The following is a 17,690-nucleotide window of genomic DNA, read 5'->3' as shown; positions in this document are numbered from 1 at the left end:
AGCCTGTGCGGCGAGCAGGGTACCCGGCGGCCAGGCGAGGGTGGTGGCGGGCTGACTTCACGAGGTGGTGGCGTCCGGTTTCATGGGGCATGGGCACCGCGTATCTTGTCATCGTTTAGAAGCCAGGACTGGCCGAGCGCGATGCCTTGGGAGACAAGGACCCAGATCACTGTCTCTCCCCATCCACGTTTCTTTCCCAGACAGCTGAGAGCCAGCGCTTCCCTCCCAGAGCTGTGTCGGCTGGAAACAAAGCAGGGTAACAGGAAGCCCCACCGGGTGCACACATGTTCTCCTTTGAGATGTCCAGGTGGTATCCTGGCGTCTGCCCGGGAGTCAGTGGAACCGGGGCACCAGCAGGGGCAGCCTGGCCGTGCCTCCCGGGCACTCTGTCCTTCCCCCTTTGTTCGGCCAAGGAAGTGCTGCTTGCAGGAAAGTGTGGGAGGATGTGGTAACCTCTTCTTCTGTGTCTGTTTCTCTGTGTACTTGTCGCCTGCACTTTCTTCCCCCGTGTCGGCCCCTCCCTGGAGATCCTGATGGGCAGGTGTGGGATGGATCTCGGCGCTGGTATTTCCCTGAGGGCCACGGGCCAGTTTGCTGGGTGGCCGCAGTGCTCATACCACTGGCTTAAGCAAATGTGCTTGGAAAAGGTTAAGACCCGAAACTGGGTCACTCGAGGCCTTTTCCTGATTAACGCAGGCGTCGGTAAGCCCCTTGCTGTGGGAGACGTGCTGAAGTAGGGGACGCTTCTCGCCCGGTGCTGGGTTAAGGCTGTTGCCGTCCGATGCCGTAAAATGCTCACTGAAAGCTCTGTGTGCACAGCACCGGGATACCATCCACTGTCCTCCGTTCACAGGGAAGTTGGTACCATACGTTCAGCTCCTAAAACGTACATGGAATTTCAAACACCGTAGGGAACACGTCTCTTAACTGTCAGGCCGTGAATTCTATTGTATAGCTTGTAATGACTCTCTCCGTCTTCCTTCCAAATGTATGTGGTAATCTTAGTCTTGTCTACAGTGAACTTCGGTCGTTCGTGGCCCTCTTGAGCCGTCCGCTGCTGCGAGCAGTTTTTATGCCAGGGCCACGTTATGCATAGGGTTGACGTATGTTTCCTGCCTCTTTGCCGGAGGCCTTAAACCCTTCCGTGACTCTGCTTACGTCCGCCAAGCTTGCCTTCGGGAGGAGATTAACACCCAAGGATGGAGGTTCGCTGCAGGAGGCCGTAAGGGACGGCCACATGGGGTGGCGTGGCGACACATCTGAAGAAAGGAGGTGTCTGGTCAAGTGACGGCACCCACGCCTGCTAGGAGCAAGTTTCTTGCCCCGTGCATGGGTTTCTGGACGTCACTGAGTTGCAGTGAGTTCTACACCAAGCCAGTGTCGTGCTGGGCTCCCCTCTGCTGCTGGCTCCTTGGAGCTGTCCTAGGGCAGGTGGCTCTGTGCGTGGCCCCAACATTGATGAGTGCAGGTGTTCCTGAAGCAGCAAGAGGAGAGGGATGGATGGGACGTCAGCAGGTTGTATCCCTCCTGCTTTTCCCTCCTCCCCCTTCCTCTCCTTTCTCCCCCCTCTCCCCCACCCCCAAGAGCTCTTCCTGGGGCAGAAACTGTGTGTTCCCACAGAGGGTGTCAGTCTTACTGGGGATGCTGGTGGGTGTTGCCTTTGGAGGGTGGTCTGAGATTGCTCGTTCAAATTTCAGGGGAAAAGTGTCTGTTTTGAGCATTTGCGGGATTTGTTCCTGTTTGTTCCTGTGCTTATTTTCTTCTTAAAACAGAGTAGACCCAGAGGTTTATCCTGGACAGACGCCGACTCGTTTGGGCTGTTTGCCATTCTTGTTTTTATGAAATAAAATCGGGGGGAAAAGCCACACAGAGCAGGACTGCTTTATTTGGGAAAAGGTTGCTTCTACTCAGATGCAGATTCAGCGTGTGGCGTAACCAGCTTAATCAGCTGAATCTCCAGGTGAGATGTTTCAGATTCTAAGCCACGTAGAGAGTGGTAAACAGTTAGGATTTTGTTTTTCGTTAGAAGGCATGCGAGTGATGTTGATATAATTTAGTTTGGAAGCGCTGGTGGTTTCTAATATATGAAGGCAGGCAGAGAACGTTTCACGTACTTTTGTTTCTATACCCTGACGTATGAGACTCTGTTGCTCTGTTGCTAATCCTTAGGGCTGCTCGTACTTAGTTATGTTAATGGTTACACATTTGAGTGTCTGGGGTGTCTTTACCGAAAAATCCATTCTGTTTAAAAGTAGCCAAGAAGCTGCATCGGTGCCTTTCTGAAAACTGGGGACATGCACTGTGACCTCGGGTGGTTTGGACAAAGCGTTTTTAGTACGGGTAGTGCTGGGTGAGACAGTCCCCTTCACCCCCCTTTGCAAAAGTTAATGGAAAAATAGCCAGGCCATTTGGGTCTGCTCCAGTTCTGCCTGCGTTCATTGTGTGACATTTCTACGCGGTCTTTCCTGCTCATGCACCTGGGGAACGCCAGAGGCCGAGACAGGCGTGCACTTGCCCTTGCTGGGAGACAGATAAGGGGTGCCCCGGCCTCGTGGGGCGGAACCCTGATGCTTTTATCCCGTGTGAATGCTGCTACACGGCCCTGGCATTGGTTTAAAATGCAGCTTTGATGTCTTGTATCAGTTTCAGCTATTTAGGTCATTTGGGAATTTTCCTCTTTACCTCTTTCGCCTCGTGTATAAAGGCAGGAGCGCCTGGACTCTTATCCCGGTTTATCAAGTGTGATGTCACCACCCACAGCATCGTGTTGTCAGATCAGTGCCCGGGAAAACAACTCCGCCATTCACAGAGTGGTCTGACCTCTGTTTTTATTCATTCACGTAATGTACGTTGGAAGCGCTCCAGCCAGGCGGCTGAAGTTGTACCCATAGGTCCTGCCCTCGGGGCGCTGGCAGCTGAGGGGGCGGATGGGCATGGACAGGAAAAGCTCTAACAAGTGGTGGCTCTGGCAGAAGGAGGGAGGGCTGGAGCAGAGCTCAGCAGTCAGGCTGTCCTTTGAAGGCTGAGCCAGCTTTGAGACACAGACGTGGACCTAAGTCAGTGATGCCGGGACCTCCTAAAGAGGCTGGCAGAGCGGATGGGGGAAGGGAGGAAGGGTATCTCGGGGCTAGAGCGGCGAGTCTCAGACCTGAGCTCCCCTCGGAATGACCTTGAGGGCTTGTGCAAACACAGCCGTCCCAGCGATGCCAGTGCCGCCTGGCCCGGGCTTCGCTCCGTGGCAGTTGGGAGCAGCTGAGGGCGGTGGGGTGAGGGCAGGAGCTGCCAGAGCTGAGTTGCAGGGAGACTGGTAGAAGGTAGAGGCAGCTCGGGAGAGGGAGAGGCCGGTCAGCATGTGTCCTCTAGAGGCTTGACCGGCGCAGGAAGGAAGCAGCAGCTCAGGGCAGGCTTCATTTTGTGTCTGTAGGGTGGTGCTTTTTATGTGTGTGTTTCACTTTTAAAGAATAAAAAGGCTGTTTGCAGTTCTCGCCCTCCTCCAGCCCAGTATATCGAGGGCCTGTACCCTCTGTAGGCCTGTCCCTCGGGGCCTCTGCACACCCTCCCTCCCTAAGCTTCTGGGGGCTCCTTGCCCGGAACTCACCCCCATCACCCGCAGGACTCACTGGGAAGCATTTGAGGAACTTCCAGCCTTCCCTTTATCTGGAAGTCCCTCCCCACTGCCGCCCCCCTTGGCGCTCGCTTCTAAGATGCCCCAAGCATCACTGTTGGTTTCATTTTCCCCGAGGATGTCGCCTGCAGCCAACACACCCTGTGGTGCCCCCTCACAGTGTCCCGCCAGGCCCTTCCCGTTGGCTTCTCAGCCTGCAGGCCTGGTACTGTCAGCACCCCCCCCCCCCGGCCCCCCGCGCTCGTGGGGACCACATGCGGACTGCGTTTATTTTCTGAGGCAGCGCCTGTTGGCTGCACTTGGAAACGTTAGGAAAATAATCCGGCGTTCACGTGATTTTTTTTTTTTTTTTTGAGGGACTTCTGCTCTTTCTCTGAATGAGAAACATTTCATTGAAGCCCTTATTTTAATAATTTCTTTTTAAAAATGAATTTTCTGTATCTAGATCCATTCTTAACTTTCATTGGTATCCTAGCATTTTTTATATTTGAGATCTAAACCCCTTCCCTTCAAAAAAAAAAAAAGACTACCTAGCATAAAAAATTATTTTTAGAAATTGAAGTAAATTTAGATTAATTTTGGTGTGCACCTTTTGGGAAAGGTTTCAGAGAAGCCTCATTAGGGCGAATAATTTGATTTGGAAGCCAGAAAACCCGGTGTTAATAGTCAGCAGCATTGCTTTTCAGTATTCATGTGGAAGGAATATTATGCCATATTAAAAATGACATTTTGGAAAAGTGACGGTGGCCTGGAGAGTCAATGCTCACCAAACCAGGCGGGCTGCAGAGAGAAAGGGCCCCGCCAAGTCTGCACGATGCTCTCAGCCGTCTGAAACGGGGAAAGAAATGCAGAGACGTTACCCACCGTTCATCTTCAGATGACGGGTTATCCTCCTTTATTGTCTTAATCGCATTTCAGTTTTTAAATGTTCCATGTTTTCTACAATATGCCCATTCTTTAAGCTTTCCGAGCAGCAGTGGCCATGTGAATGAAAAGGCTTTCTTCCCTGTACACTGGGGTGACCATGGTAGTGGCTGTTAGTCTCCCGTGGGCGTGACTTGGACGCAGCCCTGTTGCGTTTCCGGAGCTGGCAGGATTGTGCAGCTGCACGCGCAGGAGGGGTCAGCACCCGCACCCCGGCCGGGTCACGGCTGTTTCCTCCCTGGCATCGCTGACCACACTGCCTTGCACAGAAGCATGGCCTTGGATGTCTCTGGGCTGAGCCGTGCCGTCCTTCTTCCTCCCGGAAGGGGCGTCCTTGCTGGTCTCTCCAGCCGAGCTGGCTTGTGTCTGACTGCGTGGCCTGCGGAGGGGGCGTTCCTTTCACAGCTCTCCCTTCTGTTCCTGTTTGATGTCTGTTGCGGGGGGGCTGGTCCAGCTGTAGCAGACATAGCAGACGTCCCGCCCGCCAGGACAGGAAGGTTCGGGTGTGGTTCGCTGCATACCTGCTGTGTGTGCCTTTCCTTCCGACACGCGTGGCCCCCTGAGGGGGCAGGGCGGTTAACCCCTAACCAGGTACCACGTGGTCCGAGTTCTCCGAGGCCCTCACATCGGGGCACCTTGCCCACCTGTTTTGGCACAGCCTGTGGCCTGTGCACCCCTCACGGCCCCAGACTTCCAGGGACCCGGGTGGTTTAAAGCCACCTGGAGTGCGTATCTTGTGTGGGAAGAAACACCATCGTCTGTTGAAACGAGCGCCTTAAATCGGCCCCTGCCATTTCTGTTCCATCTGGGAACGCTAGGTGGCGCCAGAGCGTTCGGTCCCCGGAGCTTTCCTGCCCAGCGTGGTCACGGGCTTGTGATGGAGAGACCAGCGCTCAGCCACATGTCCTCCTTTCATCATCAGCCACATGTCCTCCTTTCATCAGCAGAATCCAGTTTTAAACATCAGAGGGGCTGACAGAAACTGCCTGAACCTTCCTCGATTCCCAGATACGTTTACTGTGCTCTAGGAAAGTCTGAGGACCTGACGAGAGCCACATACGTAGGGAAATTTCAGTCTCCCCAGGAGCCATGATTCCTCACTTACAGCTTCTAGGTATCACCCTTTTCACTGTGTTTTCCTTTTTTTTCTTTAAAGCTCCAGTTAGTACCGTAACTGTTGACTATGTCTCCTCGAAGTAGAGGCATGTATCTGTGTACAGACATACCTTGCTGTGTTGTGCTTCACAGATACTGCGTGTTTTCTGTTTGTTTGTTTTACAAATGGAAGGTTGTAGCAACCCTGTGGCAAGCAAGTCTGTTGGCAGCATTTTTGCAACAGCACTGGCTCACTTTGTGTCTCACAGTTTGGTAATCCTCACAGTATTTCAGACTTTTCCACTATCATATTTGTTACGGTGATCAGTGATCTTTGATGTTACTAATATTATTACTAGGATAGATAATAGTGTTTCTCAGCAATAAAGTCTTTTAAAATTAAGGTATGTACGTTGTGTTTTTGTAGGCATGATGCTGTTGCACACTTGGTGGACTATAGTATAGTGTAAACATAGCTTTTATATGCACTGGGAAACCAAAAAGTTCACGTGACTAGCTTTATTACAATGTTCACTTTATTGTGGTGGTCTGGAACCCAACTCGAAACATCTCCAAGGTCTGCCTGTATTATCCTTTAAAATAAGAGGAGAAACATTTAGTCTTCTCAAAGAGCTCGACTTCTGCCCCAGTAAACCAGCTGGTTCCCCCCTCATCCCAATTACAGAGTTGAAATATGTTACCACAAAGTGTAAGGCGTTTTCTTTTCCAAGCCTCTTTTTCCTTTGCCTGCAGTTTGTCTAGTTTGTTTCCTTCATTAATTACCCGTAAAGGAAGATGACAGACCTTACGGATATTATAGCACAGGAAAAGCCATCTGAAAATGAAATTCACGTGGCCAGAACCTTCCTTACGAGGATTTTGAGAAACTTTATGAGGTACAGTTTTGGTTTTACAATCCCTTTACTTCTGTGGTGTGATGAATTCGTCTCTTTCATGCTTTAGCTCGTGGGAAACTATCAAAAAGTCAACACATTCCACATTTTGCCACCCGTGTATTTTTCCTCGTTTCTGAGTCATCAGAAGGTTTATGTTATAAATGCTTTCTGGGTTTTCTTTAATATTCGTTGTTGCATAATATTCTTTAACGTTTTTGCCTGTTGGAAGAATGTTTGATCCCCATCAGGTACTTAGAGGCTCAGTTGAACCCTTTCTCCCATCTCGATTGGGCTGTACAAAGTGTCCCTGGTGAGGCTAGATCCGTCTTAAATTGCAGGAGGGGGCTTCCCTGGTGGCGCAGTGGTTGAGAGTCCGCCTGCCGATGCAGGGGACACGGGTTCATGCCCCAGTCCGGGAAGATCCCACATGCCGCGGAGCGGCTGGGCCCGTGAGCCATGGCCGCTGAGCCTGCGCGTCCGGAGCCTGTGCTCCACAACGGGAGAGGCCACAACAGTGAGAGGCCCACGTACCGCAAAAAAAAAAAAAAAAAAAAATTGCGGGAGGAGGAGGGGCGAGCATGGGCCATGTGCTCCTGCAGCAGCTTTACCCGGGAGGCCCTGTGATGTTCCTACGTCGGCTGCAGGGATGTCCAACTGGACATGCTGTTTCACACCTGGGCAGGTGTGGTCAAAAACCTAATTAGCCACCCACGGATGGTGGGGGCGGTGGAGGCGGGCAGGGAAGGCTCCTGCCCCGTTCAGAAGCCCTGGCAGGAATGGACTGGAGCCTGTTGGTCTTAGGGCGTGGTGATTCCCATGACAGGAACCCTTAGATGACTTCGGACGCTCTGGGAGGCTCAGAGGAATACATGTCCACCAGTCCCCGTTAACTGCAGGATAGCTGTGTTCACTTAGTGAAGTGAGTGAATAAATAAATGCAGTCAAAACTCCACGGGACCCAGCTCAAGCTTTTCTGCAGCCCAGTGCCTTCTCCTCAAACAGGCTAAGGGCCTGTGCAAAGTTGCACTGGCACCGGACAGACAGAAGATGCTGCTGTGTCTTGGGGGTGGGGCAGCGGGGGTCATGGGCAAGATTCATGTACTTACTTAGAATGAATTTGGAAGCCTAAGGGCTGGTTCACATTCTGGGGCCTGTGATTCTCGCCCGGGGATGTTCTCCGGTAACGAACCTGTACAAAGAGCGTTGGTGCCCAGATGCAGTGGGAAGCACCTGACAGCGATGCAGTAAATCACCCAGGAATCGTTTCTGCCTCCCACTCCTTTCTTCGCCTGAAGTTGTCCTTGCTGTGAAGTCCCTGAGCCATCTGCATCCTTTTTCAGGAGGACTGAGCTGAGCTGGAGGCCACACTCCTGGCACGTCACCAAGTTCTCCGACAGCCACCCCGAGACATCGGCATCTCCATTCCCCTCTACCAGCTCCTGCCCCTTGTGGCCAGGCCAGCACCACGCCAGGTAGGCACGCCTTTCCCGCCGGGATGGGAAGCTGGTTTCACTTTCTGCCACACTCATGACTTCCCTGCCTTGTCGTAATTGTGCATTTCTCACTTTATTTTAGTTTTTGTTGAGGTACAGTTAATGTACGATATTATTCATTTCCGGTGTACAACATAGTGATGCAAAATTTCTATAGCTTATACTCCATTTAAAGGTATCATAAAGCATTGGCTCCGTTCTCTGTGCTGTACAATATCTCCTTGTAGCTTATTTATTTTATAGCTTATACCCCTTCCTCCCCTACCCCTATCTTGCCCCGTCGCCCTTCCCTCTCCCCACTGGGAACCACTGATTTGTTCTCTACGTCTGTGAGTCTGCTTCTGTTCTGTTATATTCGTTTGTTTATTTTTTTACGTTCTACATATAACTGATATCATACAGTATTTGTCTTTCTCTGTCTGACTTAGTTCATTAAGCGTAATACCCCTCTAGGCCCATCCATGTTGATGCAAATGGCAAAATTTCATTCTTTTTTATGGCTGAGCAGTATTCCATTGTGTGTGTGTGTGTGTGTGTGTGTGTGTGTGTGTGTAAGATATACCAATCTTCACCTTGTAAATAATGCTGATATGAACATTGGGGTGCATGTATCTTTTCAAATCAGTGTTCTCATTTTCTTTGGGTATATACCCGGGAGTGGAATTGCTAGATCATAGAGTAGTCCTATTTTTAGTTTTTTGAGGAACCTCCATACCGTTTTCCACAGTGGCTGCACCAGTTTACATTCCCACCAATAGTGAACAAGTGTTCCTTTTTCTCTACGTCCTCACCAGCAGTTGTTATTTGTTGTCTTTTTGATGACGGCCATTCTGGCAGCTGTGAGGTGATACCTCATTGTGGTTCTGATTTGCATTTCTCTGATTAGTGATGTTGAGCACTTTCCATGTGCCATCTATATGTCTCCTTTGGAAAAATGTCTGTTCAGGTCTTCTGCACATTTTTAAATCAGGTTTGTTTTTTTAGATATTGAGTTGGATGGGCTGTTTATATATTTTGCATATTAACCCCTCATTGGTCATATCATTTGCAAATATCTTCTCCCATTCAGTAGGTTGTCTTTTCATTTTGTCGATGGTTTCCTTTCCTCTGAAAAAAAAAAGGCCTTTAATTTTCGGGATTTCCCTGGTGGCGCAGTGGTTAAGAATCCGCCTGCCAATGCAGGGGACACAGGTTCGAGCCTTGGTCCGGGAAGATCCCCCATGCAGTGGAGCAACTAAGCCTGTGTGCCACAGCTGCTGAGCCTACGCTCTAGAGCCCGCAAGCCACAACTGCTGAAGCCCACGTGCCTAGAGCCTGTGCTCCACAACAAGAGAAGCCACCCCAATAAGAAGCCTGTGTACCACAATGAAGAGTAGCCCCTGCTCACCGCAACTAGAGAAAGCCTGCGTGCAGCAACAAAGACCCAACACAGCCATAATTAATTAATTAATTATTTTTTTAAAAAAGCCTTTAGGGCTTCCCTGGTGGCGCAGTGGTTGAGAGTCCGCCTGCCGGTGCAGGGGACACGGGTTCGTGCCCCGGTTCGGGAAGATCCCACACACTGTGGAGCGGCTGGGCCCGTGAGCCATGGCCGCTGAGCCTGTGCGTCCGGAACCTGTGCTCCGCAACGGGAGAGGCCACAGCAGTGAGAGGCCCGCGTACCGCAAAAAAAAAAAAAAAAAAAAAAAAAGCCTTTACTTTTAATTAGGTCCCATTTGTGTATTTTTGCTTTTCTTTCTTTTGTCTTAGGAGACAGATCCAAAAAAATATTGCTACAGTTTATATCAGAGAGTGTTCTGCCTGTGTTTTCCTCTAGGAGTTTCATGGTGTCTGGCCTTACATTTAGGTCTTTAATCCATTTGGAGTTTATTTTTGTGTATGGTGTTAGGGAGTGTTCTAATTCATTCTTTTACATGTAGCTGTCCAGTTTTCCCAGCACCACTTACTGAAGAGCCTGTCTTTTCTCCACTGTATATTCTTGCCTCCTTTGTCATGGATTAATTGACTATATGTGTGTGGGTTTACTTCTGGGCTCTCTATTCTGTTTCATTGTTGTATGTGTCTGTTGTTGTGCCAGTACCATATTGTTTGATGACTGTAGCTTTGTGGTATAGTCTGAAGTCAGGGATTGTGATACCTCCAGCTCTGTTCTTCTTTCTCAAGATTGTTTTGGCTCTTCAGGGTCTTTCATGTTTCCATGCAAATATTAAAATTATTTATTCTTGTTCTGTGAAAAATGCCCTTGGTATTTTGATAGGGATTGCATTGAATCTGTAGATTGCCTTGGGTAGTATGGTCATTTTAACAGTATTCTGCCAGTCCATGAACACGGTATATATTTCCATCTGTGTATGTCATCTTCAGTTTCCTTCATCAGTGTCTTACAGTTTTCTGAGTAGGTCTTTTAGCTCCTTGGTTAGATTTATTCCTAGGTATTTAGTTCTTTTTGATACAGTGGTAAATGGGATTGTTTCCTTAGTTTCTCTGTCAGGTAGTTCATTGTTAGTATGCAACACGTTTTTTTGTATTGATTTTGTATCCTACAACTTGACCAAATTCACTGATGAGCTCTAATAGTTTTTGGTGGCGTCTTTAGGATTATCTATGTACAGGAAGTCCCCTACATACGAACGAGTTCTGTTCTGAGAGCACGTTTGTAAGTCCAGTTTGTTCGTTAAGTCCAACAAAGTTAGCCTACGTACCCAGCTAACACAGTCGGCTATATAGTACTGTACAGTAAGAGTTTTATAATACTTTTCACACAAACAATGCATAAAAAACAAAGACAAAAAATAAAACATTTTTAATCTTATAATACAGTACCTTGTAAAGTACAGTAGTCCAGTACAGTAGCTGGCACACAGGGGCTGGCATCGAGTGAACAGACCAGAAGAGTTACTGACTGCAGGAGGGAGAGGAGGTGGGAGATGTAGAGCTGAAGGATCGTCAGCAATAGTAGACGGAGGGGGAGCTGCAATTTCACTCACTCCTCACGTTGCTGGCACAGGTTCTGGTTCCTTGCTGGATTCAATTCTATCTACCCTCTTGAAAAAACGATCCAGTGATGTCTGGGTAGTAGCACTTTTTTTTTTTTTTTTTTTTTTTTTTTTTTGCGGTACGCGGGCCTCTCACTGCCGTGGCCTCTCCTGTTGCGGAGCACAGGCTCCGGACGCGCAGGCTCAGCGGCCGTGGCTCACGGGCCCAGCCGCTCCGTGGCACGTGGGATCCTCCCGGACCGGGGCACGAACCCACGTCCCCTGCATCGGCAGGCGGACTCTCAACCACTGCACCACCGGGGAAGCCCGGTAGTAGCACTTTTCTTCTTGTCATAGATGACACGGTAGCACTGGATTGCATTCTGAACGGCTGCTGCAGCCTTTGTGTACCGTTCTAAGTTTGGGTCCTGTGCCTCGAAAACTAACAGTGCCTCCTCAGATAAAGAAAATCCCCTGCCGTTTCCTGCGTCGTGAATCTCCTTGGTTCTTCAGCTACTTCTCCCTCTTGTTCCTCTGTGCTTTCTCTGGGCCTCCAGTTCTGTCAGGTCTCCATGAGTAAGCTCCTCGTGTTACACAGCAAGGAGTTCAATGAAATCATCTTCTTGCAGATCTCGCTTGAAATAAAGGTACTGTACTACTGTACTCTACACAGTACTGTACAGTACACAGAAGCACAGCCACTCGTAGAGGATGCACGCACGTTACAATGTGCCAGACACGTGAACTAACTTATGTGATTGGACAGGCGAATGCGTGCTGCCGTCTTTGAAAGTTCTCAACCTGAAGGTTCGTAGGTAGGGGACTTGCTGTACAGTGTCACGTCATCTGCAAGCAGCGACAGCAGTTTGACTTCTTCCTTTCCAGTTTGGATTCCTTTCATTGCTTTTACTTTGATTGCCGTGGCTAAGACTTCCAAAAGCATGTTGAATAAGAGCGGTGAGAGTGGGCAGCCTTGGCTTGTTCCTGATCTTAGAGGAAATACTTTCAGCTTTTCACCGTTGAGTATGATGTTGGCTGTGGGTTTGTCGTAGATGGCCTCTATTATGCTGAGGTACGTCCCCTCTATACCCACTTTGTTGAGAGTTGTTATCATAATGGGTGCTGAATTTTGCCAGAACCTTTCTCTGCATCTCTTGAGCTGATCATATGGTTTTCATCCTTCAGTTCGTTAATGTGGTGTCTCACGTGGGTTGATTTGTAGGTGTGGAACCATCCTTGCATCCCTGGGATAAATTCCACTTGATCATGGTGTATGATTCTTTCAATATATATTTTGGATTCAGTTTGCTATTACTTTGTTGAGGACTTTTCATCTATGTGCATCAGTGGTACTGACCTGTAATTTTATTTTTCTGTGATATCTCTGTCTGGTTTTTGTATCAGGGTGATGCTGGCCCTGTAGAATGAGTTCAGAGCATTCCTTCCTTTGCAATTTTTAGGAAAGTTGGAGAAGGAAAGGCATTAGTTCACCAGGTGAAGCCATCTGGTCCTGGACTTTTGTTTGTTGGGAGTTATTTATTTATTTTTTTAGATTGAGTTTCATTACTGGTAATTGGTTTCTTCATATTTTCTACTTTCTGGTTCGGTCTTGGGAGATTGTACTTTCCTAGAAATTTGTCCATTTCTTCTAGGTTGTGTTTCTGTGGTATCAGTTATAACTGTTTTCATTTCTGGTTTTATTGATTTGGGGCCCTCTTTTTTTCTCGACGCGCCTGGCTAAAGATTTATCAATTTTGTTTACCTTTTCGAAGAGTCAGCTTTTAGTTTTATTGATCTTTGTTAATGGCTTTTTAGTCTGTATTTCATTTATTTCTGCCCCAATCTTCATGATTTCTTTTCTTCTGCTAACTTTGGGCTTTGTTTGTTCTTTTTCTAGTTCCTGTAGGTATAAGGTTAGGTTGTTCGAGCTGTTTGTTTCCTGAGGTAAGCTTGTGTTGCTCTAAACGTCCCTCTTAGGACTGCTTTTGCTGTGTCCCATAGATTTTGGCTTGTTGTGTTTTAAATAGCATCTTTCTTGACCTGAGAATGATGTTCTTTTTCTGATGAGAAAAGGCCGTGGACACACCGTTACTGGTAGGAACTCTAAATTTTTTCACTGAGCAGGCAGGCGTATAATGCCTGAAAACAAAAAATAAAACAGCAAGAGAAACGACAGGCAAGTGTGCTTCCTCATTTATGTTGTCCAGCTGATAAATCAGGAGCCTGGAGGCTTCGCTTTCTGGCTGAATCCCTTTGGGCCAGCCGAGTGGGATGGCTGTCCGCGTCCCCCACGTGTCCATAGCCACCACGTTACTTATTGCTGGGCAGGTTTTTTGGCCAAAGCTCCCCCGGGAAATTCTGTTAAACACCAGCACTCTCTCCCCAAACCCCAGGTTGCTGTGTGGAGGTACAGGGGCGACCAGGGGGCTTCACAGCCCATGTGCCAGGCCTGGTGGTTTCTTGGTAACTGTGAGACAGAGGATGTTAGAATGGTGAGCTGGTGGAAGTGGGGGGGCGCTGCTCAACCTGGCTTCTCTGGAGCCCACATTTTGGGGTCAGAAGGGCTAATGCAAGGCACACATGGGAGAGCACCATGGGTGTGTTGGCTTGGAGACGTTCCTCCTGGCCACGTGGAGCGTCCAGTCACCTGAGGCTAGCGGCCAGTGTCTTCACTGGTCTGTTAGAAGGATGATGGTAACAGCAGTAGTGTGGCTGTGGGGTATGTACACCAGTGCACGTGTGAGTGTGTGTGTGTACCTCTGTGTGTGTATGTATCTGGGTATGTGTGTGTATCTGCGTGTGTGCATATTTGTGGTATGCATGACTGTGTGTGTCTGTGTGTGTGTGTGTGTGTGTGTGTGGAGCTAACGTGACTATTTCAAAATGAGTTTTCGGCTGTTAGTAAATACTGGTCTGCTGCGAAGGAAATAGGTCTTAAATACAGTGTTACCTATTTCAAGCCATAAGAGATTATAATAGTTGGAGTCCAGGGTGTTTTTGAAAAACCAGATTCTCCTCCGTGTGGTAAAACTTAAGTAAAAAGCGGGCCTTATATTTCATTAAGCCCGTTTGGTGGTTTCTTGATTAAAGAAACACATACGCCCCGTGGAAGAAGTGCTTAGCTTTGTTTATGTTTGCTTGGACTTAGAATCTCCTGGAAAAATTCCCTCAGGGATACTGGTGGGAGGATGGAGAAGAACATGCTCCGTTTCTGCGAAGGGTACCTGGTCTGTCCTCTGCAGACATGGCGTGGAACGGTCATTGCCTCCCTCGTATGACTTCATGAAAGCACTTAACACGCCTGGAGAAATAGTTTCATTATTGAGAGCTTTAACTGTGCAGTAGTAGCACTATGTCTAAAAAACAAGTACATACGTTAGTCTTAAAATACTTTATTGCTAAAAAATGCTAATCATCATCGGAGCTTTCATTAAATCACAGGCACACGTCATTTCAAAAGGAGGTATGCCTGTGATTTTAATATCTGGGCTTGGAAAAGTCATGTTATCTCTGAACTTGCCTTTTTAAGTTGAAGATCGTTCTCTTTTGATGGCTTTCTTTGCGTTAGCAGTCTGTAGTATGAATCATTTCCTGCACTCAACCAGGGGTCCACAGACTCGTCTCGCAGGGGGCCAGACAGGATTGACACCTCGGGCTGGTGGGCCAGTGTCCGCGGCAGCCGCGCAGCTCTGCCGTTGGGAGGAAAGCACACAGCCATGACCGAGTTCCCGTCAAACTCGAGCTATGAGCACTGAAATCGGAATTTCGTATCATTTTCACGCATCAGGAAGTAGTCTTTTGATTCCGTGCCCCGCCCCGCCCCCATTAAAAAACTCTAAAAGCCGTCCTTAGCTCACGGGCTGCGGTTTGCTATCTGCGACACTTAACCGGTGATTGAAGATCAAGGTGTTCACAGGGGCATTGCCTGCTGCTGCCTGCTCTGGACCTGGTCCAGCCTGTGGGTGTCGAGCTGAGAGATGTACCGCGGCGTGGAAGGTTTTCTGTTTGGGGACAGGTGTCGTGTGGGTAGGACTCGGTCCTTTCAGCCTGCCCTTGGAAAGCTGCTCTTTGAAATGGGAAAACTTAGACGCGCCGCACCCAGGGGTCTCGCTCCGGGACGAGTGGCTGCCTTCTGCCCAGGGCCAGCCGCTCCTACGTGCATTGTCTCATCTTGCCCTTTGTTGCAACATGACTCTAAAGCACGCTGTTGCCTGTGGTTCTTGTTTCCTAGCTCTTCGTCCCAGGACCTGTCGAGCGGCCTGTGGGAGCAGACGCATCTGCAGCGCGCCTCTGACCACTTCAGCTCCCTGGGGAGCGTGGACAGCCTGGACCAGCCTGCCCAGTCCTACCCGTCCGGGCGCCTCTCGGCTGCCAAGTCCAACAGCAGCATCGACCACCTGGGCGGCCCGAGCAAGCGGGACTCTGCTTACGGCTCCTTTTCCACCAGCTCCAGCACGCCTGACCACACCCTGCCCAAGGCGGATGCCTCCTCTGCTGAGAACATCCTCTACAAAGTAGGCCTTTGGGAGGCCTCCACCGGAGGCAGTGACCGGCAGGGCCTGGCTGCCGGCGACCCTCAGTGTGTGGACGAGAGGCTCGGGTGCTTCCCCCCCAGGGTCCCCTGTGACAGCAGCAGGAGCCCCAGACCCGAGAACAGCCCTGAGCCCAAGCTAGCTGCTTCTGGGAGGTCCAGTTTTGGGCCAGTCTGGTATGTTCCCGATAAGAAGAAGGCCTCTTCGTCCCCTCCTCCGCCCCCTCCCCCTCTCCGCAGTGACAGCTTTGCGGCCACCAAGAGCCACGAGAAGACCCAGGGCCCTCCATTCTCAGAGGCGGCCACCACGCAGCACCCTCCGGGCCTGACCCGCGCTCAGTCCCACAGCGACTGGCGACCGGAAGCGGCCGATCAGCCGCAGAGACCAGCGCGCCTGGGCGACGGGAGGAGAGCCGGAAGCTCGGGCTGTGCGCCGGGTGTCCCCCTGGACTGCGGGTGGCCGCCGTGCGACAGCGGGGCCAGGGCCCTCCCGGGGGCCCCCAGCCGGCTCCAGGCCTCCCTGTCCAGCACGGACGTGCGCTGCCCGCCGCCTTCGCCCGCGTGCCAGCACCCGCGCCACTCCAGCGACGAGAGCCCCTTCTTTCACGAGGGGCCCGGTGCCGCCACGTGGCTCAGGGAGCAGCCGCCTGCCGAGCGCTTCCCGGATGACAGCCCCGCTCCGGTGGGGCGGCCCAGCGCTGGCGACCAGAAGGGGGACGGTGGCGCGCAGAGCCGCTACTACTGCGTGACCTCCAGACGCGGCCCGCAGGGCGGCGCCCCGGCCGCGCAGCCCCGCTGCTACCCGCCCCGGCTCGAGGGGCCCCCAGGCGCCCGGCAAAGGGGGAGGGTGGCGCCGGCGGACAGGGAGGCCGGGGGCCACTGCGAGGGAGCCGAGGAACCACCCGCGGCCGGCCTCGTGGAAACGGCGAGTGTGAAGAGGGTCGCAGGCGGCTTCGCGTGGGGCCACGCGGGCGGCGAGATCTGCCCCCTGCAGACGCCCATGCTGCACTCGCTGACCCAGGAAGGGGCGCGCCGGCCCGAGGCCGGCCACGAGGGCGCCCCGGAGAGGCCCCCGCCCGAGGCCCCGGCGGGCAAACCCATGCGGAGGAGCGACCGTTTCGCCACCACCCTGAGGAACGAGATCCAGCTGCGGCGAGCCAGGCTGCAGAAGAGCCGGAGCACGGCAACCCTGGCCGGCGCCGCGGAGGGGGACGAGACCACCGCCGAGGCAGAGGCGCGCGACTGGGGGGTGCAGCCGGCAGGGGGCCCCCCGGAAGCCGCCTTCTCCAGCACATATAAGGACCACCTGAAGGAGGCGCAGGCCCGCGTCCTGAGGGCCACGTCGTTTAGGCGCCGCGACCTGGAGCCCTGCCCGTCGGACCCCGACACCCTCCCTCGCGTCTGGGAGGCAGCCCCGGCCAGGCTGCCCTCGAGCGCCGGCGGCGCGCTGCACGCCCCGCGCATCGCAGGCCGGAGGCGCTTCACGGCCGAGCAGAAACTGAAGTCCTACTCCGAGCCCGAGAAGATGAACGAGGTGGGGCTCGCGGGGGATGAACGCCCGCGCCAGCGCCCCGCGCCTCCCGACGAGACCGTGCGCACTTTTGCCGACAGGTGGAAGTTTTTTGAGGAAACCAGCAAGCCCGTAGGCCAGCGGTCGGAGCTGAGGCCGGCACCCTGTGGGTTCCCCAAGGAGAAGCCAGAGAGGCCTTGGACAGCGGGCCCCGGAAAGGAGGGAAAGGTGGGGAGATCAGACCCACCTCAGAGGCTGGGAACCTTTGCAGAGTATCAAGCCTCGTGGAGGGAACAGAGGAAAGCCCCGGAAGCCAGGAGTTCTGGGAGGTACCACTCGGCAGACAACATCCTGGACGTGGGTCTGGACCAACACGAGAGGCCACAGTACATCCACGGAAGGTCCCGGTCGTCGCCCTCGACCGACCTCTACAAGCAGGTAAGCGTCCTGCAGGGAGCCAGGACAGAGCCACCGCAGTCCCATCTTAAGGTGCGTATAGGACAGCCCCAGGACATCATGGCCCATTGCCGTTGTGACTTGTGTCCAGCCGTCTGAGCGTTACGTGCACCAGCTTTTCTAGTATCAGCACCTGGGGACGGAGGCGATACACGCATGACAATTGCGAGTGCCCTGTTCTCACC

The 17,690-nt window shown here is 51.7% G+C and overlaps 1 protein-coding gene across 6 annotated transcripts in view; it reads left to right on the top strand.

The window, feature by feature from the left end:
- The window catches only part of SHROOM2 (shroom family member 2), a 136,475-nt gene that overhangs the window by 68,080 nt on the left and 50,705 nt on the right, over window positions 1-17,690 (top strand). For 3 of the 6 annotated variants that reach the window (XM_033849632.2, XM_033849634.2, XM_033849631.2), the window contains exons 3-4: window positions 7,881-8,012; window positions 15,240-17,487. The exons of 1 other annotated variant lie outside the window; for it this stretch is intronic. In XM_033849632.2, coding sequence (XP_033705523.1) covers window positions 7,881-8,012; window positions 15,240-17,487 — 2,380 coding nt within the window. The remainder of the gene's footprint in view (window positions 1-7,880; window positions 8,013-15,239; window positions 17,488-17,690) is intronic. 2 more of the 6 variants (XM_033849633.2, XM_033849635.2) reach the window with 2 other exon arrangements.

Source organism: Tursiops truncatus, chromosome X (assembly GCF_011762595.2).
Source record: "Tursiops truncatus isolate mTurTru1 chromosome X, mTurTru1.mat.Y, whole genome shotgun sequence".
In the NCBI taxonomy this organism is placed as follows: domain Eukaryota; kingdom Metazoa; phylum Chordata; class Mammalia; order Artiodactyla; family Delphinidae; genus Tursiops; species Tursiops truncatus.
The sequence above is the reverse complement of the archived record's forward strand: the minus strand, read 5'-3'. Positions and strand labels throughout refer to the sequence as shown.